Raw genomic sequence first — 27,793 nt, forward strand, 5'->3', positions numbered from 1 at the left:
GTACCTTAATTATTTACTTATGTTATATGTTAGTTAATTACCTATACTGTATATTTACTGTGACATGGGTTGTTGGGAAGGAGAGTGGAATTCATGTTGGGGTTTTATCTTTTTGAGTGTGGACTGGTGGCTGGAGAGGTGCCAGTTTATCTCCTGGGCACTGCCGAGGTGCTGTTGAGCAAGGCACAGAACCCCCAACCGCTCGGGCGCCGGTCACTAGCAGCCCCCTCGCTCTAACACCTAACCTTAATTGCATGTATAGGTCCTGTCTCTGCATGTGTGTATTTCGGGCCTGTGTTTGTAACATGATTAATAATAAGAGTGAAAAAATTAAATTTCCCCGTTGCGGGATCAATAAAGTAATTCTTCTTCTTCTTCTTTTCACTTTGAAGCAGACGCTCTGACACAGTATGCACCTGATGAACTTGTATCTGCCTGTCTGCAAATATTCAATAAAGACATTTTGAAAAAAAAAAAAAGATTTTAATAAGGCCAAAGTACAAATAGGTGAAATTAAAGTAAACAACAACTACCAGTAGACTTTATCTAGTAGTATACTTTCAAAATAGTGGAAATGGTAGCCCAATTAAGTCGGTAAATAAACAAGTAAATAAATAAATGATAAATATCAGTAAAGATATAACATTTTAAACAGTAACTGGCATTATTGACATTGTGCAGTTAGATTAGACTTCATCTGGGGGATAAGAAAGCAACATTTTGTTTAACGTTTTTCCTTATAATAGGCTGAGTTTTGAGTATACTCTTTTTTTCTTCATCTGTGGAGGGTGTTAAAAAATCACATTAACATATGCGAAGTACAGAGAGCCACTATTTAACGTTAATTTAATAAAACACTGTCTAAACGCAGCGCATGGTCATTCGCTTTTATTTGTCCTCTGTGCTTACCGTAGCGCTGAATAAATGCCGCGCTAACCGGAAGTTCCGCCCCTTTTCATCCCCTCTCCGGCAGACTGAGTGAGTTTCACGTTAACACATAAACAACATTCACTGTTTCTATCATCATCCATCCTCTTAAACACTGATAATAACATCCCCGGTTCTGCTAAATTATACTTAATCAACCCAGTAGCCAGATGTCGATCTCACCATTTGCTTTCCGACACTTCTCTGTTCCTTCGTTATAACCGATAAACTGACTCCATCTTTCTCTGCTCCTCCACAGCCTCAGTCCGCTGACACGGCAGCATGGTAAGGACTTATTCTCATTTAAATACCTCAGTAGTTAAGTCTGCATACATTTATAATGTTCTATCTTATGAGTGTAATAAAGGTGTAACGTGAAATACGTGTTTGTGGTGATACACCAGGCGTCAGATGCGTTTCAAATGGGCTAGCATTTGTCATTAGCATAGTGCTGCTAGCTTGGGCCACCCGGCTAACCGCCTGTCGCAGAAGAATGACGTGCTCACGACCCTTAGAGTGTGAATTTACCCTACTTATGAGGCGTAAATATCAAACTATCAGTCTCTCTATATTGCCTCTTCTGAACTCTGGGTACTCATAGGTGCTGGAAGTCTTAATTGTGGTGAATTCAAGGATTGAAAAGTGCTTGAACTGTAGTACATGGGATGGCATGCGTGATTGTAGCACAGAGAAAATAAGATCTGCATTTTTGAGACTGAAAACTGCTTTCTGACATATTTGCATGAAAAATTAGCTCTGACAGCAAGTCTATTTACATCATTTGTCACCCTTCTGTAAATAGCTGTCATAAAAAACACAAGTTCTGTTGTTTTCAACGCAGTGTACTGTACCTTATATGTATGCATGTGTAGTTTACCTTAACTGTACAGTGCTCGAATCACATCAAAATGCACCTTTTTAAATGCTTGTAAAGTGTCTGATTTTAACTATGGAGAAGGTGTAGGAACTCTGAGAATGGCATGTTCACGAGCCTAACCGTATGAATGTACTTGCTTGTACACGCTGGAGTAATTGAAAGAAAATAAGTCTCAATGTTACCTGTTCTGAACTGAAGCATGCTTTGCTAATGTTATGCTTACTGTGGATGCCCATATTTGATTACAAGTAACTTTGAATATAGACCAGTTTTGCTGTCAGCAAGACATGCAATCATCTCAGGCTGATGTGCTCGTGATGATAGTAAGTCTTGCAAGAGTAATGATGGACCTAGTGCTGGGTTTCGGTTTCTCACAGAAACATCAGTTCCACCGGTCCCTTAACATCACTGTGTTCACTCTCAAGCTGAGTTTTTATGCTTTGCCTGTATGAATAACACCTGTGACTTCTCTGTTTTTATTTCATAGCCTCGCAAGATAGAAGAAATCAAAGATTTCCTGCTGACCGCCAGGAGGAAGGATGCCAAGTGTAAGTTGGTCTTAAATGTCTCACTTGCCTGTTCTGGTTGATGTTAATGAAAGTGATGTACAAGGCCCATTTTAACTTAACATACTGACTGTGAATGTTCTGATTGTGATTTTAGCCCATGTAAATATTTGTTGAGTTGAATCTTTACCGGCTTGTCTTCCTTCAGCCGTAAAGATCAAGAAGAACAAGGACAATGTTAAGTTCAAGGTGCGCTGCAGCAGGTACCTGTACACCCTGGTCATCACAGACAAGGAGAAGGCTGAGAAGCTCAAGCAGTCCCTGCCCCCAGGTCAGCATTATCAAGAAGTAACGCACATTTGAATCTGAACATAGTCATGTGTTGTGTTCAGACCGGCTGCAAAACTTTGCTTTCCGGACTAAAGTTTAAATATTTACCCTTGCAAATTTTGCCTCGACTGTAAGTAATTGTGCTGCCCAAATGCAGTCGCTCTGAACCTGGGACTGATTTAAAATACCATGTGGAGGCTTGGACCACTAATTACTTAGAACATGTTTATATGAAGAGTCTGCCCAAGGATGCACAGGGATGGTATGAATCATGATGGCGATAGTGGTAAAAGTGCCCTGTAAAAGGAATCAATGTACTTGTAATGAAGTAACTCTATCCATGGTAAACAACAGTTTTCAGAGCAGTCCTAGAAATGCAGTGCAGATGTTTTACAATGTAGGAAATGGATCCAATGTTTAATGGGCCTCAGCAATATAACCAGTGCATCTTGGGTAGAAACAAATATAGAAACGGCAGTTGTTTACAATAAAAAAAAATCAGCTGGGTTTTGAAGCATTTTAAATGGGAGGAACCCACTGGGGTGGAGGTCCTAGTGGAAAATGAGAATTGCCGACACTGCTGCCACAAGGGTGTTTATTGAGGTGGGGGGGGGGGGGGGGTGATACTGGGCAGGACTAACAGACAGGATACTGTTAAAATGACTTATGTGGAACATGGTCTCATATCAATGCAACATACAGTATGACAACAATATTCACCTCCCTGTAGTCATTAAAATGGTTGACACAGCCATTTACAAAGAAGAAATAAATGTTAGTGTACAGCGCAGTGACTCACCATGTTGTGATGTTTCACTCAAAGTTGATGCTTACTTCTCTAAAGTTGTCCGATTGAATATTATTGCTGTCAGGATTATGTACTTAATGGCTGTTTTGCAGTTTAAAGGTCACCTGTGAGCCCAGGTGCATGTGGGGGTTAGCTACTTTTCATTCTGATAATCTGAGTTTGTGACCAGAATGTTTTAACTACCGTATTCTTTAGGTGGTTGCTTAAACATGATAAAAGTTGGAACAATAGTGTGAGGGCTAATGTGGGCTGAGACTGCAACTGTTTTTTGAATATCTAGTTTGAATGCAAATAGCTGTGCTTCTAATAAGAAATAAGTTTGACTCAAACAAAATGCAAATGTGAGTAAATGAAGCATACGGTTGCATCTTTCTTAAATAGCGATCCAAAAGCTGTGATGCAAATATAATTGAGTGATTTGATTCGGTTATACTGTGTAGTTGTTCGCATTCAGGTGCTTAAGTAAGTTGACAGATAATTTGACAATAAATCTCCATAAAGCCTCCATAATAGCCTTGCTGTTTAAGGATTTGGATTAACTTAAATGTTGCTGTCAGCTGTTTTCCAACGCTAACAGCATGACTGAAACCAGTCTGTTTGGTTTGTCAGATGATAATGGAGGCAAATGTATAGTGTTGTGGTGAGTCCCTCCTTTTTTTTTTTTACAAGGGATTTTGCAAAAGTGTCTTCACTGGTGGGTACTCGTGACATTTCTTCAGTTTCCCCACAAAGAAACAACGTTCTAAGAATGACGGGCGCAGAAAACAAGTGCCCTTGTCTTTGCTGGTGTGATATTTTACGTCTGAATGTTTTCTAACCTGTCGTCTTTGTCTTCACAGGTCTGGCTGTGAAGGAGCTGAAGTAAATCCGTGATGTACAGATAATTGTAATAAAAATTGGAAAACAAAGTTAATTGTTTGTGGTTTTGTCTGGCCGTAATGCCAACATGATTGAATCAAACTAAATTGCATCATGAAGCGTTAGTGTGTAGCCAGCTTTTCAAGATGGGTCAAACAAGGGGTTTTGGCATTTTCCACAAGTCGTCAGATTTGAGCTTTAGTTGGACGTGTGAGGAGAACATGCTCTAGTCCAGACATGGAAAAAGAAACCCTCAATATAATATGAAACTTTGATACGTCTAATTTCTGTAAATGGCAAACCTTTTCAGACATTATCTGAAAATGATCTATCTAAAATAATCATTTAGGAGTATATTTATATGTGCTATGTCATCAGTTGTGGCTGAGGATTTAAGTAGTAACTGTTAAATAAAAGCATAAATTAGTTACATTACAAGATTACCAAATGTTTAAGTAAACTCATAAAAGCAAATTTACATTTAGTTTGTCCTGTAAATTCTTTTATTTTGTAGGAGCCTACTATGCTGCTTTCAATCTTAAATCAAACACCAGTAAATGCAAAGGCTTTTCTCTATCACCAGTGCATGAGTCCTGTTACATTGTGTAGTAAATATAATACAAAAATCATACATTTTTATTCCATAAGAGTAAAGCACCCTGCTACTAAAACCTCAGGACATGCACACACCTGTGGATGCCCAGTGAGGACAGGGACTAGAGAATGGCTCATCTGTTACTGTGTTCTTGAGGCTGCTGTGAAGTTTTTAAGGTGTGAAAAGGACTTGAAATCGAGATTATATAGGGTGCAGCGTCTCCTCCCAGGTATTATGAAACTTGTTTTCCTTTTATCTTTCTGAAGAGTTGCCAGAAAACACAATTTTGGTTGTTTACAGCCCAATAAGATCAGTTTAAAAAAAAGAAAAGCTGCAGGAAGCCAGGATTTCTCCACAGAGAGACTCACTCATTTCATCTTCTACAGTTTGTGAAGAAAACACTTGCTGGTGTTTTGTCCGGACGTCCCATGAGGACCAGAATGAACCCTGCTGTGACCTACAGTAGTCTGTAACAGTCTCATCTGACCACCAGGTGGCAGTGCAGTATCTGATTCCGCAGAGACGCGGATGAAACAACAAACAAAACATTATAAAAAAATAACACAACTGCAAATTGCACATGTGTATTTTTCAACATTGGTACTTCAGCGTCCAGCCCGAGGTTTCCAAACTGCTCAAAGGGGCGTCTTTGCGCGCTCCCGTATCTCGTGTCCCTACTCGCTGCGCGTCCCCGCTGGTGGCTGTTTTGCGTGCGTCTGGAGCAGCTGTCGGTCGGATAGGAGCCGCGGGTCCGCACAGACACGGAGACATGGGCGCACTGTGATTCTTCCTTCTTTCATGTAAAGAAACAATCATAATAATCTGTCGGATCTCACTTTGCAGCAGCACCGCTCTCTCTGCGGGACTTCTTGTGCGGTTCCTCTCATGCGTGGCTGACAGTGTGTTTCCACAAACGAGCATGCTTTTATCAGTGTCTTTGTCTGACATGAGTCGGGATTAGGATCTCCGGGCAGCGGACCGAACAGTCCGCTTCGGCAAAGGGAGGCTAATTTAGGCTGTGGCCGAACTTTTTTTCTCGGGGCAGGGATGTCTTCGGCTCGGGTGGATTACATTGCGCCCTGGTGGACTTACTGGCTTCACAATTTCCCTCATATCAACCTGAGGTTTCAGCCCATTGACAACAGTTTCCAGCCCGAGGAAGAGAACTACCAGCAGGTCAGTAGAGGATGGGACACGGGGCTTGATCAGGAGCCTACTTATCAAGGCGGACGCAAGTAAAACAGGGACACAATAAGCCCTTGCATGGCACTCAGTAGTGACTTTTTAACGGTATTGGGACATCTTTCTATAACAATCCTTCTATATATGGCTCATCCTTTTGCTGACACTCCTGTTGTTTCACTAAAATGAATTATGCTTTCATCAGCCTTCAGATTACATTTTGCAGGATGACAGAATTGTCCCATAATGTCTCTCTGAGTGTCATCCAGTCCACTTAAGAAGCAGCCACCTTGGCTCCAGTCCACCACATTTATTAGGAGCCAGTCTCCAGTCACACATCAGTGGACCCAGTCCCAGATGCTTGGTGCTGCCAGTTTTAGTTGTCATTTCAGTGGTCTCTCCAAAAGCAACTCCTCTCTGCAAAATAATATGCATTACATCTTTGAGTTCTATGCTTTTGTTCAAGGTAAATTACAAAAATGTGCTTTTCCATTAGAGACAGAACATGCATTTATTGTCAAACTGCCCTCATTTGGGCTTGTTAACATTTTTTCTGTTGGACAAAGAGACAGAGAGAGAGAGTGAGAGAGAGAGAGAGAGTGAGAGAGAGAGTGAGAGAGGGGACCAGGAAGAGCACCCCTGTGTGAATGCTGCCATAGATGTTTCCCTCATGGGAATTCAAGTGGTCGGCGTCTAACTCCAGATGTGGTGACACAACTGTTTCACACTGTTATGAAATGGGATGGGATCAACTGTTGGATGACTAATAGCCTGCTTGTGAACACATGTCAAGTGCTATGAATGATTTATTGTTTGGCCGTTGAATTTTTCAGGGTTACAGCTTACTTTCTGTCAGTATACATACATCACGCTGAGGACGGGTGACGTTTAAGTCCATTTCTGTAGCGCCTTAGCACAGTGGTTCTCAGTGTGAGGTCAAGGGGCCTTCAGGGTTCAAGGCAGTCGGGGGGGGGTGTTAGTGACAGTCAAATGTAAAAGAGACATCCAATATGGATACACTTGCAGGGATGAGTTCCATTTTAGCCTAATAATTCCTGGAGGATAGGAAGGATAGAAGAAGTAGAATTCCTTTATTAATCAAGGAAATTCAATTCAATTTCACTATTATATTATTCAGGTTACACACTCACAGGCCTGAAACACACACACATGCACAGACAGGACCTATGTACATGCAATTATTGGAGAGATGTTAGAGCGAGGGGGCTGCCAATGGATCGGCGCCGCAGTTGGGGGTTAGGTGCCTTGCTCCGAACCCCCAACTGCTCGGGGCGCCGATCCATTGGCAGCCCCCGTGCTCTGACATCTCTCCCATGCACAAATGTCACAAAAGATGTGATATATCACTTGATAGAACTTCGGAGTCACGCTTTCACATCATCGACTGTACAAAAATATGGGCAACAGGTGGAGCTGATGTGGAGTGTGGTGTGTCTGGGTTCGTAATCTAGTGGCGCACACAGCTTTGTGAATTTCACCGTCTTCTCCAGGAAGCACACCTGGATGACCGCCACCACTAGCGCTACTTGAGGCACAGATTTTACTGTGATTTAATTGAAATAGACGGATCCAAAGTATGTCGAAAAAACGACATCAGGTTGCTGATTTGTAAAAAATCTGGAGTTTGGGTCAGTAAGGGCTTTAATATGCAGGAGAATCTCAATGCTGGTAGCTTTAGCGACACAGCGTCACACAAATGGCGCAAAATTACACAAATTTTGCATATTAGCCTCATTTGCTGGTGAAAATTTGTGTTTATTTGCGACACTGTGTGAAAAAGTTTTTGGTGTGAACACATCATAACAATTACTTTCCTTTTAGATAATTTTCGTAACTCTGAGGGACCATAGCTGCTAAATGCTTGCTAGGCGCTAATTTTGCCTGTCCGCTGTTTGGTGCTGAGCAGATAGTGTACGTTAGCTACTAATCGGTTAGTCTAAGCTGTTTGGGGAAAGAAATCCCTGTTTTTACATTTGAGGGTTTTTCCCCAACAACTTTTTTTGGCGGTGGGCCAAAAGTCTTTGGCCTCAACATTAACTGTAATGCTATTCTTTGCCTTTAGCGGCTATGTCAGCTCTACAAAATATAAGATGGCAACACAACTATATTGGATTTTTGACGTGCTGGTATCATGTAAGAGACGGAGAGGTTTTTTCCTCTCTCATGCTGCCAATTTCTATTCTCTGTAGCGCTGTGGAAGAAGAGTCAGGGCAACGGGGTGAGGGAGGGGAGGGCGGTGGTGAGTCTCAGGAGGAGAGCAGCACTTCCTCTTGGAAAGACATTCAACAACAGGCCGTCACGTCAGGGATGGGAAACCCCCCTCATCACAACCATCAACCTCTCTTTCTCTCCGACCTTTGTATCTCTGTTACTCTCTCGGACACAACCAGCTTTTTTTTTGTCTTTTTTCTCACGGATATAGGTCAAGCCCTTCATGCTTCCACTTTGTAGAACACTTTCCTGCACAGAACCAAAGCCAATGACACGATTTCAAGCTGATGCAATGCTATTTAGGCCATTACATTTCCAGTCCTTTGTGGGCTGTCAGACTTAATTTTGATCACCACCTCCTTGGTTGACTGCATTAGTAGCGGTGTGCTGCATATGCAAACAAGGGATGAATAACTGGGCAAAGAGGTGATATATTGCCCCCGGGTGTACTCGCATGGTCGTTAAGTTGTGAATTATTCTTGAATTATTGGGGGCTGGTGTTAACGTTGCTAATGAAGTGACACATACAATCAACCATACTGCGGTAAAAACCTCAAAATACTCTATGTTTGAGAGAATTGTCCTGTGTTGCTTTGTTTCCCGACGCTGCAAAGCATCACACTGTGGTATTAATGAACATTCTAGGTTCTGGGATAAGCCGGGATGACTAACAGCGTGTTTAATAGTAAAGAATCCACTCTAATGAAACCTAAATTAAGCCTAATATAATCGAGCCGTGTAATGTTGAGTCACTCTTTTGTGAAGGAATTGCTGAATTGATGTTTAGTTGGCCGCTGCTGTGCGGAGTATTGAGCAGATGAGCCGTGCCTTTACCCAGCTTGTATGCCTTTTCAGAGGAGTTGTAATTGGCTGGTTGTATAGTGTAGGCAATCCTGGTGAATTCCTCTGTTGGCTTTGGGCCATCGAATGTGATGGAATGCAGGGGTCGTGATCTTCCACTGTTCTTTGTCTGCGTGTGTGCGCGTTAGAGGGTTTCTCACCCTCCTTTGGCCACTGGTATTGTCAATAATGGAATGTCTGAATCACCTGACTGAAGAGTTTTCCTCTAATTTCTGTCTCCTGACAATGAGCAAGCTATTCTTCTTGGCAAATCTCATCCAGAGCTGCATCAGACTGCAATGTTCAGAGTTCTGCTGAGATGCTTGAAATGAACTAGGTCCTTACGACTTGTTTTAAACTCGCTGAAAGCATGACGCATGCCTTTATAGCTGCCTGTAAGCTGCATCATGCTGCCTCCCTGATCTCTCTCTAAAGGCTCAGGAGAGTCTGGACATTTTTGGTCATTCCCTCCTCGAAGGAACTCATGTTCATGTTATTACACTCAGTTCTACGCACTATAAGCACTGTGTCTTGATCATACTGAGGCCTTTACTGTCCTCTCGGTGTGAAGATCTCCTCAGCAACCATTCTCTCCTTCTCAACCAGGTCGGTCTGAAGTGTTAAATGTGTTCCTCCTTCTAGCTCTCTCTGTCCCGAGGCCGGGAAGATGGAAAGAGGGCAAAAACTGAAAAAGCTCACCCAAAAATAGGACAGGGGCCTAGTTTTTCTAAGACGCGTGTGTGTGTTTGTGTGTGTGTGTGCGCGTGTGTGTGTGTGTGTGTGTGTGTGTGTGTGCGTGTGTGTGTGTGTTTTGAACCAGACACCGTGTAGGTCAGAAGGTCCTTGTCCATCTGATTCCCTTCCCATTTCCTGCTTTAGGGCCTCATACTCTGATACTATCCAGCAGCCTGGGTCACAACAGTTCATTGGTGAATTTGCGGTCACTCTAAATGCTATTAAGTCTCTGGGTGACATAATGCCAGACTTCAATTTAAAATGCTGAGATGAGTTATGGGGGGAAATGTGCATTACACTGAATGTCTGTGCTTCTTTGTAGTGAAATACGTTTGTGTTGTTGTTGTATTAGTCTTTTGGTATGTGACACAGCAAGCTAGCAGTGTCATTGCCATTATCAGGGACAATCATATCCAAACAAACTGAGAAATGAGCATTTCAGTTAAATATGAAGTCAGCAGACGGTCAGCAACAGAAATGAAATTGGATAGAAAGGACATTCCCATTCAAATAAACATAGCAGAATGGTCAGAGCAATGGCCAAATACAGTACATGTATGAATAGAATTATTTAAATAGAAATTATTTATACTGGGAATAAACCGACTTGTGGCAAGTTGCGGAGGAGAGGTTTTGCTATAACAGTCAAACCATTCACTCCTGTCAACGCATAGGGAAGCACATTGCTATCGCCAGATGTCGAGTGATGAGTGCTCAGCTTGTTTTCTGTGACTGGTGTTTTATGTTTCATGTGACTGGTGATGTGTGGGGCAATGGTGGAGTTAGCAAGCTAGCTAACTAACTAGCCGTCTCGCTGTGCTTCCATGCTGCATTGGCGACAGGAAATGAGACCAACAGTGGGCTGGGTTTTGGCCGACCTGCTGCTGCTCCTCCCAGCGAGTTGCGACACACTTTATGGCCCCCACTGACTTTATCTGACAAGCCCAGTCACATCAGTACAGTGACTCATACCAACAACTGCTTATATAGAGAGAGATTTATCGTGATTGTCCTTGTGCTTGCTCCAACTTCAGGTCACTTTAGAGAACGGACTCAGTAATTAGAGTTTAATGCAAAAATAAACCCCTTTTATTACCTTAAGTAACATGGGCATTTGGTTAGATTTCACACTTCCTGCACCTAATTACAGATGATTATGTAACATTTGTCTCTCCTCCTGCACCGGGGGAACGAAAGCACTTTGCTTAATAGCAGCAACATTTGTCCTTGACTAAACAACGCGCCCCTTTCACGTCTCACCACTGATCACTTTAATGTCCAGCTCGGACAAGTTTCTATCGAAAGCTTTTATTTTGCTATTACGGCGACCTAGAACGATACGAGGTAAATGAACAAGCCACAGACTCTGCTGTTCAATTACGGGAGCAAACACACACTCTTAACCCACTCCACCTTTCTGCTTCATTGGCTTTTCTTACAGAGATTCCCTGGGAACCATGTTCCGTCCGAGTGCATGCAAACAGTCGCCTCCTCCAGACCTTTCTGCTTCCTCTGTTGTCTTTGTTTCGTCCATCTCCCTCTCTCGCTTTTTTCTGTGTTCATCAGCATTTCCTTCACCTTCCCCTTTTTGTTTATGGATGTTCGGCCTTCACATGCATCTAAATGGATGTGCAGTTGTGTCAGAGCCATCCGTGTGTGGAAGACGGAGAATAAAATATGTGTTTTCCTACTTTTGGAAAAAGATAATGTCCTTCAAGTGATGCAGTTATTCTGACTGCACTGCAGCAATGACTTTCCAGTGCAGTCACTATTGTGTCCAATGTTTTTGTGTTGCCAAATATTTGATTCTCTTTGCAGCAGCTCATCTTCACACAACGCTGTTACAATTTGACTGATTACACCTATTTTTACAACTGGGCGCGTACGCTGTTGGTGTTAGCCGTGTTCAGTTTGTGTGATGGAAATGGAAAATTATGCATACCACGGGCGAGAAATCTATTATCCGTTCAGCTGCTCTGATCGCATTGGAAATTTAACAACTCCCATCGCCTCCTCCGCGAGAAAATCAATCCTAAATCTGTCGTTCTTGATTTCCATGCTCTTTGTCCCACCTCAGCCTCTCCCTGAATCGTTAAAGCAGTGATTCAGCCTCTGCAACAATCATGATGTCTTTTTTCCCCCTATATACTCCTCGTTTGTGTCATGCACACACATAGAAAGATGCACTCACAATGTCCCCTCTAGCTCTCCAGAAGGTCATTAACCCCAATCTGTCTCTGTAGTGCTTGAAGCCACTGATTAGCATCACCCGATTGGCTGGATGGTACGACCGGGGCCTGTACTAATAAGGCAGTATTTTTTATGCTGATCTAACAATATTTAAACAGGAAATGACAGCAGCGAATGACTATTCATGGTGCCAGGGGTTTATTTTTGTTTAGTATCATGGTGCCAGGATTTTCTTTTGGGGGGGGGGGGACGGGACGGGACTGGGACATGTGAATTCACGCGGCCACATTCCCCTCCAGCAGAGACAACAATGAAATCTGCTCTTCCATGGAAGCTGGGGGGAGGTTTGGTTTCCTTTGTTGTGGGGGGTGTAGCATCAAAATCACAACCTCTGACTCCCCTGAAGGAAAGGTTTGGCTTCACAGAGGGTGTCAGGGAAGAACAGGGAGATAGCTCGCTTCAGTGCACTCCAAAGGCGTCCCCGTAAAACATGGCCCGCACTAGAGAGAGATTCATTGAGGTTACACTGCACAACAGGAAGAAGACAAACATTTCTTTAGCCGAAGCTGAAAAGAAAATCTTTGAAGATGAGCGAGCACCACACCTCACAAAGCTTCTGACACCCTCAGTTTGTTATGGCAAAGTGTTGAGGGCAACAAAGCAGTGCAGCCAAACAAATTTAAAGGATCCTTTAGCTACCATCCTCCCATTTCCTCCTCCTCTCATGCATCGCTTTGCTGGGACTTAATGGCATCCCAGCTGTGAACATGGGCAGGCCCAGTCGAGTGCACTCTGCTGGAAAGAGCCGCGGCCTCTGGGGCGTTCACCCCAGTGTCAGAGTGCGACAGGCAGCAGCATGGAGGAAGACAGTGAGTCGGACTGTTCAACTGATGTCTGGGGAGGCATTTCCTCATAGTGTCATTTGTCAGGGCACTCAGCAGCCTCCATTCAACCCTGTATGGTGCTGCAAATTCATTATATAAAGTGTTGTTATTAATCCGTGCTGTATCGAAAGAGCAAAATGCCAGAGGGATCGTTTGGGGCTGTTTTACAATAAGATTTATTCGAGGAATCTTTCTGATTTCGCTCAACAGTTCATGGGATTATCATGAAAACAACTGAAAACATAAATCTCAGCTTGAGCTTGCAATTACCAGAATCACAGGATCCAGTGCATTTGGAGCCTTAACGCCCCGACACACCAGGTAATTGAGCATGTTGAAACAGTGGTGGAGTCCGTCGGTGAGAGAAATCCCTCTGATGTTCAGCTTAAGCGAATAATTGCAGGAGAAGAAAAAAAGAAAGTGAGAAAAGCAAGCAAACGACTAAAGTGAAAAGGGCGCGAGATTGAAAACAGATTTGTTGGATCCAGTGCGATTATATTTGTAGCCATCGAGCTCTTTGGCAGAGACGTTTCGTAATCGTCGGTGTTATTGTTCACTCATGCACGGTAAATCTCGATTGTTCCTTCAACATCAGGTGGTTAACCAGTGTCTTCAATCCATCCTGTCGGCCTTCTGGTTTCCCTTTTTGAATGATGAATACAGACCACAGCCGCTTGCTGGTACGGAGATTTATTCCCTCTAATTCATGCGCAGAATGTACGTTCTAGTTGGCCGCTGGCTGTAGTTTTTGCGTTGTGCTCGAGTGCAACTTTTTGGCCCAGATACAGGCAACGTGAGGCAACGCTACGATTAGCCTTCGTTGCCGCTAGTTGACAGGACCTTGACCTATACTTGTAACTAAAAGTCAGGATATCTCTGCCTCTGCGACATCAGCTTTTCTCTTGTCCCCCAACTCTACGATGTGTGATGCTAAATCGCCGGCTTTGACTCTTAAGGTGGAATTTCTTTCTTTGACATTGTCTTCTTCCATCTCTAACTGACCTGACACCAGTTTAACCCCCTTTAAGAAAAAGAGTAGACTAAGGACTACAATCATCTCTACTGATTTCCAAAAGCGAGAAGAGGCTCCCGCTGCTCACAAGGCTTTGACTTTTAAAGGTGGAATTCCTTTCTTTGTCATTGTCTTCTTCCTTCTCTATCTGACCTGACACCAGTTTAACCCCCTATCATGTTGAAGAAATGTCACTGCCCATTTGGGCCACACACATACGTATTGTATCGATGCACACTGCGCCTGGAGACTTCCTCCACCTACACACAGCTGTCTGCCACCTGCTGTGGAGCAGCCACGCCTGCGGAAGACTCTTCATAACGCTTAGCGCGTATTTAGCTCTGCTCCAAGCTTGTGGAATACCACTGTTAGTCCTGCTCAGCAGATGCACTGCAACAGATGGAGGTGCTTACCATCTCTATATATTAATTATGGTCTCTTGTTGTTTATTAAAAATGGATTTTTAATGGCCGCTCAGCATAAGGACCAAACTACTGTATATACCACTTAGACTGTTGTGAGTTTGCATCTGTTTGGAAATGCAGCATGTCCACATTGTCTGTTTCCTGTCTCATCCCATTCTGCTCCAATAAAGCACATTTGAAACATACAGTGGAGTGCCCGTCAAGAGGTATTTATTCAGGTCAAACTTCGGCAAACATGGCATTCCTTTATAGGGGAACATTGAATATTTAGGGGGAAAATGGCTGCAAGAAATCTCTGTGCAGAGTCCTTCTGATTAAAACTAAGCTGAGTGAATGTGAGGCTCAAAGGTCCCGATATTTCCATGTCTGTTTTTATTATAAAGCCGGCAAAGGTGCTATATAAATACTGTGAAAGTATCAAAAACGCTGAATCCACAGAGAAATGCACACAACCTTTATTCAGAAACTGTCTTTAAAATAGATGTCAGGACTTCTGGGGGGCGGCTGTGGCTTGGTGGAATAGTGGAATAGTGGGTCGTCCTCTGTTCGAGAGATTGGTGGTTCGATCCCCATCTCCCCCGGTCCACATGTCGAAGTGTCCTTGGGCAAGACACTGAACCCCGAATTGCTCCCCGTGCTGCGCATGGGTGTGTAAATGTGGTGTGAATGATCAGAGTAGATGGCATGTAGATGTCCACTGCCATCAGTGTGAATGTCTGTGTGAATGCCGCTAGAGTACCGTTACAGTCATTCCCTGGTTGCAGTGATGGTACAGAGACACTGAGAGTGCAGATGTAGAACACCTGGAAACATGTTTCTAGTAGAAACACGAAATACAAGCATGAACCTGAAAATGAAGATAATACAGGACCTTTAAATATGGATTCATGGGCAGGAGTAAAATTGGATTAATTGCAGGGCTTTTCTTTGGATTTAGTGCTTAAATGATTAGTAGATGAATCAGTTACTCAATAGACAGAAGCTTAATTGACAATTACAATCTAATTATTGTTAAATAAATTGTCGAGCAACATTCACTTGTTTCACCTAGAAACCGAGGACTTTCGGATTGGCATTACTCATTATTTTTAACATTTTATAGATAAAATGAATAATTGATTAATTGAAGAAATGACAGATAGAAGACTCATAGATTCAAATAATAATTAGCAGTACCCTTAATTGGATTACATTGGATGCACTTTATGAACTGGCAGCGTTGGAGCTTTGTATTTGTGAGTAACAGATGGATCCAAAGTTCCTTTTTGTGTTAACTTTGCTGGGTTCACCTACGTGTCATACCTTAAAATAGTCAGCCTTTCAGGCAGAGGGCATGGCCGAGTGTTCTTGCCATGCGCTTGTGCGTTTGTACATCCAACAATGAGATTCGTAGGTTGGCTCACCATTTTTGGGAACAAAAATGGAGCGTTATGCAACATTCCAGCCTCAGGGGGGAAGTCAGCTACAATAGACTTGTAACGTAACAGGAGAGAAAGTGGGCCGCGCACCGAGTGATGAAGAGTCTGTCTGAGGTAGCCGTGTGGATGAGGAAGCTGTGTCTTTGTCTTCCCGTCATGGACACAGGCACGTGCAAACATACACTTTGTTGTTCTCTGCCTCCACCAATGCTCGAGTGTGTCTCTCGTCCACACCCTGCCGTCTCACTGTTTTCATTACCATCATTATTCCCTCCATCACTCTGTCACCCTGTCTCCCATTTCTCTTTTTTCCCCATCTTCTTCTCCCCCCCCACATCCACATCTCAGGGATTGCCTTTCCGCTCAGCTAGATCTTCCTTCCTTTCTTTCCTCGTGTCATCGCCTCGAGCCTCGTGCTCACCCCACCCCCTCTATATTGGGACAATTGAGAGGAAACAACAGAGAAGACAGAGGAGTGGGCCCCTTGAGTTAGGAATGAGTAAGTAAGGAGAGGGGTGTTAACATATCGAGTGTGCTTTAATGGGAAACTACTCAGACCTAATTTAGGTAGAAGTTAAGTGGACAGAGCTGCCAATTTGATTTTTACCCAAGAACGATAGTGTGCACACTCCGGTCCGTAAAAGATAAATGGTGTTTTTAAACTTAATGGAAGGTTGGAGCACTTGGGAAGTGATGGTTCCAGGATGGGGTTGTGCTGTGTGTGTGTGTGTGTGTGTGTGTGTGTGTGTGTGCAGGTACAGTCTCTGTGTGCGATCTTCCAGTGAATAGATGCTACATAATTCAGAAGCCATTATTTTTTGCGCACTACTACTGAGAAGAAAGGACTGTATAGAGAGAGAGAGAGAAAGTGCAGAGTGTTTTGGCCATAAAAGCTACCTTGGGATAAATGTTTCTCCGGTTACATTTGTGAAGTCCCTCTAAAGCCCTGTGCAATTTTTTAAATATACAGTGGGTTTTGAGCAGGTTTAGAGGCTCAAACACCATCAAACTTACATCTTTTTCCACCAAAATTAGTATGTATAGGTTTTTAAGCATGGGACTCCTTTCCCCTCGCCAGAACACAAGTATGCCTCAGGAAGGAGACAAGGAGGCTGCAGTGTTTTTGTTTCATTTTAAATATCTGTTACTTATTTTAAACTTGGTGCCAACTAATTTGGGCAACTTGACGAACTACACTGATTGCCAACCATTCCCAAACTGACATAGGAGACCTTTCTATTCAATGTTGTGAAACGGTCACAGTTTTAAACATTGAGTTAACGTTGTGAAACGGAACTACTTACACTTTATGTATTTTCTTGTTCCTTTTGTGCCTTTATTTGGACATTTACAGCTGGAGATTGACAGTAAATGAGAGGGAGAGAGAGGGGGCGACATGCAGCAAAGGGCCCCAGGTCGGAATCAAACCCAGGCCGCTGCGGCGAGGCCTTTTTTTAGCCTCTTCACTGTACCACTGAGCCACTGCTTCACTTTAGGCAATGCAAATACTTGGTTAGGGTAATGAAAAGAATAGATGGTTGTATGCCACAGACTTACGTACGCAACTTTAAAAGATGGTTATCTTAAAAAAAGGCAACACTGGCTTTTGGTTTCTCAAAGCATCATCATCAGCGGTCACATCAGTTAGAGTCCCTTATCTGTTTGACCCATCCACCACCCTGACCTCCTCCCTATGTGGACTCTGGGGTTCTTATTCCACATCACCTTACAGACTTAAATACGGGTCAGGCTTAGCTGCTTGCACAATCGCCATATACGGCAGTTTTTTGGTGAGGATGGTCTGAATTTGGAGCAGTGATGGAGTGCTGCTCGCACTGAATCTGTTGTTGTTGTTGTTACCAGAAAAAGGGGTTAGCGTGTTCTAGCCAACAAATACTTATAGCTGATAAATATTTGTAACTACTGTAGAGTCATTTGTAACAAATGGGACCGGGAATGAATGCGATTGTAAACTTTCCCACTAAAGACAAAAGCCAGATGTTAGCGGGGGTTTTTTTGTCCATTGAGTGATAAAAAGCAAAGTTTATCCCTTTGATGGGCCCTATAAGAAGCCCCAGCCAGGTCCCTTAACAAGTTCCCTCACTGGTTCTCCCCCTTCTGCCACATTCCCTCCTTTCTCTGTATTGCCTGGCTGCGGGGAAAATCACAAGACAGAGGCATGGCAATTTCGGCAGGCCCCGTCACATGCTGCCTAATTCAAATAGGCTGTGATAATTCGCCCTTTCACTCATCCTCCCTCCCTGTCGCAAGGGCACCAACTAACCTGCACGTTACCATGACGATACGAGCGGGCTGGGTGGCCCAGTGTTTGTGCGTTCAGCAGGAGTTTCCCCTCCTTTTCTCCTCTGTTGAATACTCTGAGGCTGTCTCTCCCACCCACCCACCCCCAATGTTCATATTATCCACCTGCGCCCCCACATTTCTCCATCTCGTTTTCCGTGTTCACCTCAATTACACTCAGTTTACACCAACTGTAGTCGCTCCAGACCTCACCCCGCCTTCAAACGAGATGAGGAGCATCTCTTTGTCTCACCTTGGTGCACACAATGCCATCCATCTGTCTGAGCGAACCCATTACCACATTTACAATCCCATCTCCTAAAAGTGCGGTGCTAAATTTTACCGCTAATCTCCATATCTTTTTTTTTTATGGGGCACCGGAGAATATGAGAAAGTTAAGGGGTCAATGACGGAAGATTACCCCATCCTTCCCTTGACACTGCTCCTACGTTTTCCTTTTTTCTTTGTCAGCAGATGTGTGGCCATCTACATGAAAGGCATGTAGCCGTGAAATGCGACAAGATGAGGCACTGCACCCCAACAGATGGAGCCAGGGAGAGGAGCGAGAATAGATTATGTTTAGGGGGAAGGGAAGATTCAAAGTGCAAAATTAGGGAACACAAAATAATGGCATCTATATAAACGATTTATTTATTTATTTAATTTTGTATTTTATTAGTCAAATCGCCACTAAAGGGACTGTGTCAGATGATATTAAACAGCTGTTGAGAGGCTTCTGGAGGATTATTCAATATCACCTGCCTCTTTTATAGCACTCATTGACATAATCCTGCAGATTCTTCCATTTCTGGATGCTAATGCCACTACTTGACTTGGAGGACACACAAGATCACAGCATGGGAGCAGATGGCCCGGCACCAAAAAGATTTTCAGACAAACTACAAAAAAAGGAAGAGTGAAGGGAGGGGATAAAACAGGAGGGACTGGGCTTGAATAAACCAAGTAAGAATTCTCCATCCATCTGTGAGCAGATGGATGCAGGATTCATTCGAGGCTGTTAGGACGGTCTTGTTGCTATTTTCGTCACGACACTCCATCTCTCGCAGAAGGTGGGACGAGGGCTAAAGGAGGAATGAGAGGGGGGAACGGGAGGATGAAGAGATGTGTGAGGAGGTGTCTGTTCACCAGCTGTACACAGGGAGGATAACAAGCTCCCAGAATGCAACCGGTTTTGTTTTGGGGGGCTGGTGAAGACATGTTCATTAGTGTGTCTTAGTGCTGACGTTAGTGGGAGCATCCAGACATTGTGACGCTCTGCTTAGACAGACGTTTAACAGAAGACAGGGATTTCTCTCATGTCATTTTGAGACTCAGCACAGTGTAACGATACTTTTAAACGCGTCACTTATAGTACATTTAGCTGACGATACTTTTTTTAAAATTGGATTTTTGAAGTATTTTTGCTACTTTTACTCCTCTGTGTCCCTGTAACCTTGCTTCAGAGTGCATTTTGTATATAATATCTCACTATTGCTGTTATTAATATTTTCCTAATGTAACTGCAGCAAATATCTGAATGAATTCTTAACTACCACTTAGTGTTTATTCTGTTTCTTACCTCTGTACAAAGGATCATTAACCTGCACTTTATTTTTTGGGTTCTAACCTACATTTCTCTCTCTCTCTCTGTGTACAATGACAGATAAGTTGAATCTAATAATAATGTAAAGCACATTGCTGTACCCTGTAAATTGCATCCCCTTTGGGGCTACGAGACAGAATCTGGTGATACAATACGTATCATGATACAGGGGTTACCTTTTAATATATTGCAACACTTTACAAATCTAATTTTAATAATAACATTTAAGTATAAATAGTATAAAGAACTCCATGAACATACATTGTCACATTGGATTGGAAGTGCCACATGGCTGTTGATGCATTGCAACACTGCTATCTTGCAGTCAGGGGTTTAAACAACACAACATGAACTTTAGAGCTTTAATTAGCCCTCTTCCCAATAAGCAAGCACCATGGTTGGTACCAATGGATGCCTCTTAGGCGGTCTAGTTTCGAGTACCTTCATTCCCGCTTTTGGAGCCTACTACAGCCTCGTAAAGACAGTAACGTTGGCTGAAATTGCAGACGGTCTTGCAGGTTAATAAAGAAGTGTGTATAAGAATCGATACAGTATCACAAACCATAATATTGCATAAATGTATCAGTATTTTCTGACACCTTTTATTGCTCTGCCTTCAGGTAAGTTAATCTAGAGAGAGGCACATTTTCCAAAGCCTAAAGTTACATAAAACCTATGAATTATCTTGAATGTTTGATGATAGGAGGCATTAGTCTCAGCCGACCATACACTCCAATTTAATCACATTCTCTCCTTCACTCTCTCTCCCTCCCTGCTTCTCTCTCTCTGCAGTCTCTCATCTTTCTGGGCTGTGTGGCGGCTGCAGGGCTCGGCCTCAACCTGTTGTGTCTGGCTATTTACCTGAGCTGTTTGTGCTGCTGCCACAAAGATGAAGAGGAAGAGAGCAAGAAGACCAACTCCTGCTGCGTCACCTGGTCGGCTGTGGCTGCCGGCCTCATCACATGGTGAGAGAATCAAGGCTGTAAACGGCTGATTACAGTGCGCACACACACTCTCTTTTGATGTCTGCTGTACTGCGTGTTTTCCCATTTTCTTTATTGGTCACTCAGTATTCCTGACGTGGAGCTGTAAGTGGCATGGTGTTTTCACTGCAAACACTCTCATTCTTTATTCCCGAGGGCTGCAGTCAACCAAAGAAAATGTTGGTCGATTGAAATTCTACCTACTGTTCAACCAATCGATTGATTGGTAAACAAACCTGCATGTTAGCTCTAGATTAACTAAATTGTCCCCACATATATACAGTATATACCTGCACGCTTCATCCTTCCCTTCCCCCAGAGCAGGTACTCTACCTTGTTCCGACACTTCCACACATACTCCAATTGCCTTGCACCAACTGAACAAGTGCCAGTTTACACCAAAACTCTCCAGACTAAGATTTTATATGTAGTGAAGACTTTGAAGGAATATAATAAAAAGGGATTAAGGGCATTTTTTGGCGAATCATGGATGCTTTACATACATCTTTAACCCGGCAGCACTGAAGAGCTAAACAAGCAGCACAGTTTGAAGATTAGTGTGTCTAATTCAGTATCCAACCAAGGGTCTCCTCATCTGTTCCTGCGTTATGGCGTTGAATACTGGATGGAAAACTGTTTTTTCACCTAGAGGATGATGTCACAGTGACGTTGACCTTTGACCTTTTGGATCTAAAATGTCATCATTGTATCCTTTTAGACATTTATGCTAAATGTTCTCAGAATCAACGTATTAATTCTTGAGTTATGGACAAAAATGGGTTTTGGGAGGTCACAGTGACCTTTGACCTCCTAATATGGAGTCGGTTCATCCTCCAGTCCAAGTGGACATTTGATGAAAATCCCTCAAGGTGTCCCTGAGATATTGAGCTCACAAGAATGGGAGGCGGGAGGCCATTTTCACCTGGGATAAAATGTTTTATTGACACATTGGCCCTTATGAAAGGAATGCCAGCGATTCTCACACCAATGAGAATTTGGTCAAACCAGAAGACGTCAGCCCTACTTTTCCCACATCACCTATTAGTTCTCCATAATGCCCTACAAAGCCAAAGTGCAGTAACTATGAAATATAATATATATAATAATATAGAATATATAGTTACATCAGTTCCATGGCAAACCAGTGAACCATAATCCATCATAGATGCACCAACTATTCATTTATGGGCACGGTACACAAACTCAAAGCCATTTTTTATTTTTGTTTCCATTATTTCATAGTTCCTGCACTTTGGCTTTGTAGGGCCGCACACTGTGTGTCTGATTTCCTATTTGTATTCTCAAGGTGTTCAGACGTCTGTCTTTTTTGCCTTCATGCCTCTGAGGCCACCTCTTTCTTGAAATACCCTGAGCTTCTATTTGCAGTCCTTCAGATACTTGTGGTTTGGGTTTACAGTAGCATGTGCAGTCATTTCTTTATTTCCTTCCCTTTGATGGGAAATCAGTCTTTGATCCGTCGCTCTATTAAGTCTTTTTTACCTCGGTGAGACATCGGTGTGCTTGATGTGGATGAAATCCCTCTGATAACCCTTACCCTTTTCACATCTCTGTGTGATTTGTGCTTTAAAAACCAGACATAAAATATACAAGAGAGTGGAAGTTTGTTATATTTGTACAAGCAGTGTTTTCCTTCAACATCAGAATGGACATTTTTTTCAATACCTGCTCCTGAAAGCTGTGGCCTCTGGTTTTGAGGGGATACTGGCAGAATCCTTTCATACTTCACCAGGCTTGAGTTTGCAATTGAACAACTTGTGTCTGACTCTCAAGCGACCAGGTCATCCTTATGTGGGTGCATTATGAATGTCCTGCAGACGATAGCTCCATTGTGCAGCCGACTGACAGACACATCTATTTACCCTGATGCTTTGAACCTCTGAATAGGATGCGCCGACTGAGTCTGCAAAACAAAATGCAAAAAGCGCCGTGTCAGATGCAATAAACTCTGTTGTCACTGTATGTTACTTTAAGTGCAGGCGTACAGGAAACAAGAGAAGATAAGACAGAGCTGCATTGTAGGAATATTTTTTTACATTAAAAGGGTTGTATACGCTTGACTGGAAAAAAAATACCACAATACAGATCTTGAAACTAAGTACAGCCCAGAGAATATAATGGATTTTTAAAAACTCTTACACTACTTGAACTCTCGGACTGTAAAGTTTATCAAGCGTAGACTATTTTGCTTCCGTAAACACGTCCCGCTCACATCGCTGGCTGGATAATGCAGCACAAATAATGGAAAACAGGTCACAGGTTACTAATGGTGAGTCAAATTGAAATGTTCCATTAGCACAAATCTGGCGTCACCGTAACAAGACATAAAAAAACAATGAATATCAAGCCTTAACTATCATGTCTTATGCATGAGGACATTTGTTCAATAAGCTTAAATGATTCAAATGAGACTATTTTTCGAGGAGAAACGATATTTTTAAGATGATATGTGACCGGGTGTTTCCCCGCAGAGTTAACAGAGGAGGAGCGGCGCAGTACGATGTGATTTGTTTTGGCTGCAGGCTGCCGGATCTCATCAAGTCTACGGTGAAGTGAAAACTTTCCTGATGTGAAACGACATTATGTTTAGCTGCGATAAAGACAAGTGATATCAGTATCAGAGCCTTAAGCTGGTTCCCAGACGACCCGGAGCAGTTCATTTATTTTCACTTGGATCCAACTTCCTTTCCCTTAACATTCTGCTGCTGTGTCAAACTTGCGAATCAACCCCTAATGCTGCTGACATTAACCCTTACAAACTCGTTCTCCGTCACGGCGTGTTATTAGGTTGCCAAAACACAAGCCGCGTTTCCACCCAAAGTTTTCTGGACATTTAGTCCCAGGATCAACTTTTCAAGGACCTAAGAGGTTCATTCAGCCCATTGTTTTCACTTCGACAACATTTACTGCTGCAAACAGGATGTAATGAATGAAATGAAGAGGAGGAAGAGGTACCCAAGAGTTTCTCCACAGTAAATCATCATCTGTTGAGTGCAGCACTGTGTTTGACCAGTCCGCAACGGTCTTCCCTGCAACCCCAACCTGGAAAGTTCCTGTACTTTCAGACAGTACTGCCCCCCATCAGATATTTTTCGGGGGGTTAAATATTCCCAAAACTGAATTCAGACCCTGGCCACTGCGGTCCAAATGCAATGAGTTCCTCAACAGGTTTTCAGACCACGGGGAATGTTCCTGCGGTCGAGTAGTGGCCGGACTGAACACAGTCAGCATTCACATCAACAGATAGAACCTATTAACCCGTCAATGAGATGTGCTCCCTCCCCTTCAAAGTAGCTAATTTAATTTGTTACCAGAGGAGTGGATACTTCTCTCAACCATGTGACAGTCATGTTTAGCAACCAGTCTGCAATATTAAATTAAGCCTCGAGCGTTATCGTACATTTATCTTTTTCCAGAGGAGGTTAATGGATGCCCTGAAAGCTCAGCACTGAGGGGGAAAGCGTGGTGATGGTGAATCACACCAATGACTTACATTCTCCTTTTTTTCTCCTCTTAAACGCAAAAAGGGAGACAATAAATGCGTCTTAAAAGGAAACATTTGAAATGTTTAACCCCTCAAATCTCAATTTGAAGCTAAAGGCTGGTTGCTGAAAGCACAATGACGAACGTTCTGCATGTCAAATTACCTTTGAGTCACAACCGGGAGAAACCGCACTAAAGCACTAACCGTACAACACCTACCTTGATGTCGCTCACATTTATTCAGCGGTTTCAAATAGCTCCTGTTCCCACCCAGTCAACCAGTCTTCATTACGTGACATTTCATTATTAATGTGCAGTTTCTCAAAATGCACAGTGACTCAAACGTGGCAGTCCTCACATTAAAGATGTATGTTGCACAATCAGAATTAGAAGGGCTTAAAAAATGCAGCTGCAAGAAGAAGCCGGAGACAATGAGAACGGAGGTCTGCGTTGTACTTACACACAGTGTATTCACATACAGTCATGTTGCAGTTTGATTTGACAGATTGGCTCAAGCTGTTGGATGCTGTTTTATGAGTTGACTGCCTGGGTGGTGGATTCGATTTTTTAACCCTAGAACACCATTGTCGGATGGTTTTCACAGGAGCAAATAGACGTATGTGATTTTCATTCTGCTGCATTTATTTGAGTGTCATGGGTCTCTGGTTAGCCTCAGCATTGTCTTTGATATCTTTGATGGCATGGTTGTTTTCCTAATCCAAAACACACTTTTCCCTGCAGGCATATGTTTGGGTGATTTTCACCCAGCAATAGTGATAGATGGTAGCAGTAGTAGTAATTTTTTGGTGGATTCTACCCAGGGAAAGTGTTATTTATGTGCCAAGGACACTGAGCCTTCACCAGGAATGGGTGGACCCAAAAAAAATGTCCATCTTCATTTTTTTTTAGGGATTTTTTGTTCCCAAATTCCTATATTTCCAGTAATTTTGGAGCATTTTGTATGTGTGTACTCAATATGCTTTTCTTTCATTTTATTAGACATGACACAGCAGGAAATTTACCCTCTAAAGAAAATCTCGTCCATCTGTCTCGTCTTCGCTCATAGCAGCTCAGGCTTCAAGTGGGAACCTCCTTGAGTGCGTGCGTCTCAAAATCCGGTATTTCAAAAGTGTCTGGCTGAATAGATCTGGAGTCGGTTTAGAGATCTTGATAAGCTGTAAGATTTAATATTGGGAGATGTATGAAGAGGAAACGTCCTGTGGGAAATCAAGTCTCCTTCATGTGATTCCCAACTTTGATTATGTCCGTCTACTGGATCCATGGAGGAGATATCCAGCGGGATTTGAATCGGACTGGGGAAAAAGAAACCTGGCTTCATTTTAATCCGGAGTCCAGATCCTCCTTTCACCCTCACTCCTCCTTTCCCTTTTACTTCCTGTCCTCCCCTCATCCTACTGTCTCTGCCCAAAGTCTTTCCATCTTCCGCTCTAATTATGTTTGACAGTGGCTGGACCTGATACGCTGCCATGTCCATCCTAATTAACACTGGTGTAACCGAAACAGATGTCACTCAGCTGTGGTTGTTGCAGCCCTGCCCATGGTGTGTAGCACATTAACTGTGTAATTACACTGTACTGTAACTGATCAAGCTGCTCGTGCTGAGGACATCTGGACTGTAACAAAGGTGTCTGGTTCACTAGAATATGAACCGTGACCATATGACCGTATAAGAAACTAGGATTTCTGAGCAAAAAAGCAGTGTAAGGAATGTCTCCAGACACTTTAATTCAGCTGGTCATGATGTTTGTTCTCATTCCAAGAATATTACAGACTGCTGTTGGGTTGCTTCTGATAATCTATTCACGTAATCTATCGGGATATTGTTGTAAAGATTGTGCAGGCGTATTTATTCATCATACATCTTTGCACATTTATCGTGCCATGACATTTTTCTATGATATTTTTATACATAACCTACCTTTGCAAGGATTCAAGCTCTCTAATGCATAATTGCTAATTGCATTTTTATTCTCGATGCATTAGAGTTCAAAACTGTTAACTTGTTTCTGGGTTTTAGGAATTATTCTTGCAGCACTTTATAAAAAGACGTATAAAATATCAGTAATCTCCAGTCTACTCCAGATGAGTTTAATTCACATTGGCAGAAGAGACACAACATGGTATTGATTGTGTTTTCACTGCTTATGCAAATGGCTCATCAGGAGCTATTCTCCTTTTCCAGGACACTTGAAATATTTATTTGTATTTGGTTACCGTGATAGGCATCTGTTGCCAAGCAGAAATGAGAATGGAGGACACAAGGAAAGGAAGGGAGCTGTTGGTTTATATGATATTGGTCCCCCCCCCCCCCCCCCATTGGATCCCATACAGAAATGCTTGGCACGAAGCTTTTCATAGCACGCCTACAATATCTGCAGTTAAAGCACAGCAGCGGTAGTGTCTTAAAGCCTTCATTCACTACTTTGGGGTCATGCTTTTTTAGTAACTCATAATTTATAACTTTGTCTTTGACTAAATTGACTATTTTGGAAGTGCATGAAAAATTTAGAAAGGAGCTATTTGCGTCGTCTACTCTAGGCCTACTGCATATAAAGGGGATTGTTTTGGGTGGCCCTCGCTGAGACTCAGGGCAGAGGAAAATATAAAATGTCCATATTTGTCATCTTAGGAGAGTTATTGCTGCCGTTTTGGGGAAAAAATCTCAAATATCAAACATGTCTGTGAGTATTAATAGTGGCTGAGGGCGTTTTCCTCTGTAGGCTGATGCTTTTGGTTCCATTCTGAATTCCCCCTCAATGTCTTTTATCCACTTTGTCATTCATCAACATGACAGTTTGGACTTTTGCTCAGTATATGCCAGCTCCAATGTTCTTTCTTTGAAATAGACCGTAGATATTTAAAGAAGCAGCACTAGGGGAACTGAAAGGGGTCGAAAACGAGAGCTGTTCTCTCTCTTTGCCCATGCCTCTCTCTCCTCCCAGTTTCCTTATATTAATTAGATTCTACCTGTACCATGTTGGCATGGTTCAAAGAAGTCCATGTTTCTCCCAGCTACTTTTACCCAATACAGTTTTTTTCTGTGTTTAGACACGCAGAGATGAAAGGAGAAACACTCCTGTGGTATATTTTACGGTGTAGGTGATGTGTTTTTTTTTTGGTGGGAAACAAAAAACATCCAAGTAATAAAATGTACCAGCATGCGTCATTATTAGTAGATTACTATTCAATATGGGTGCTTGGAAGCCTTTTTTATGTCTTGCTCTATTTGGCTTGCTTTCTGCTTTTGTGTCATATTTTTATTGTAAACTGTCTGTCTCCCTGCCTGCTATATATTCAGTAAACACTGTATGCTTGTATCACTGTCAGTCTGTCTCATAGACCATCAATGGTCCGTCTCCTTTGGTCGATCTGTATCTGTCACTTGCATTCTCTCCAAACTGAAGCTTTTTTCATATCTGTTCTCCATATAAGTGCATCTAGCCCTCCCTTTCTCCATGTCTCTCCCTGAGGGTTACATTCAAACATGCAGAGGGGATGATTCACCTGCAGGGGGTCAGTTAATGAGGTTCTGTCCTTGTTGTACTAATTAGGGAAATAGCCCCTG

At 42.7% G+C, this 27,793-nt stretch overlaps 2 protein-coding genes across 2 annotated transcripts in view; both read left to right on the plus strand.

Moving 5' to 3' along the window:
• The first annotated feature begins 945 nt into the window (after positions 1–945).
• Positions 946–4,356, plus strand: rpl38 (ribosomal protein L38). Its single transcript, XM_083933093.1, has 5 exons — positions 946–978; positions 1,187–1,212; positions 2,292–2,352; positions 2,519–2,641; positions 4,288–4,356. The coding sequence occupies exons 2-5, from the start codon at positions 1,210–1,212 to the stop codon at positions 4,311–4,313; spliced, it is 213 nt and encodes a 70-aa protein (XP_083789219.1). The 5' UTR covers positions 946–978; positions 1,187–1,209; the 3' UTR covers positions 4,314–4,356.
• Positions 4,357–5,677: 1,321 nt separating this feature from the next.
• ttyh2 (tweety family member 2) overlaps positions 5,678–27,793 on the plus strand; it is a 59,236-nt gene continuing 37,120 nt past the window's right edge. Inside the window, exons 1-2 of the mRNA XM_083932233.1 lie at positions 5,678–6,077; positions 20,516–20,688. Coding sequence (XP_083788359.1) covers positions 5,949–6,077; positions 20,516–20,688 — 302 coding nt within the window. The 5' untranslated portion in view covers positions 5,678–5,948. The remainder of the gene's footprint in view (positions 6,078–20,515; positions 20,689–27,793) is intronic.

The sequence above is a fragment of the Echiichthys vipera genome (assembly GCF_963691815.1).
Source record: "Echiichthys vipera genome assembly, chromosome: 18".
Lineage (NCBI taxonomy): Eukaryota > Metazoa > Chordata > Actinopteri > Perciformes > Trachinidae > Echiichthys > Echiichthys vipera.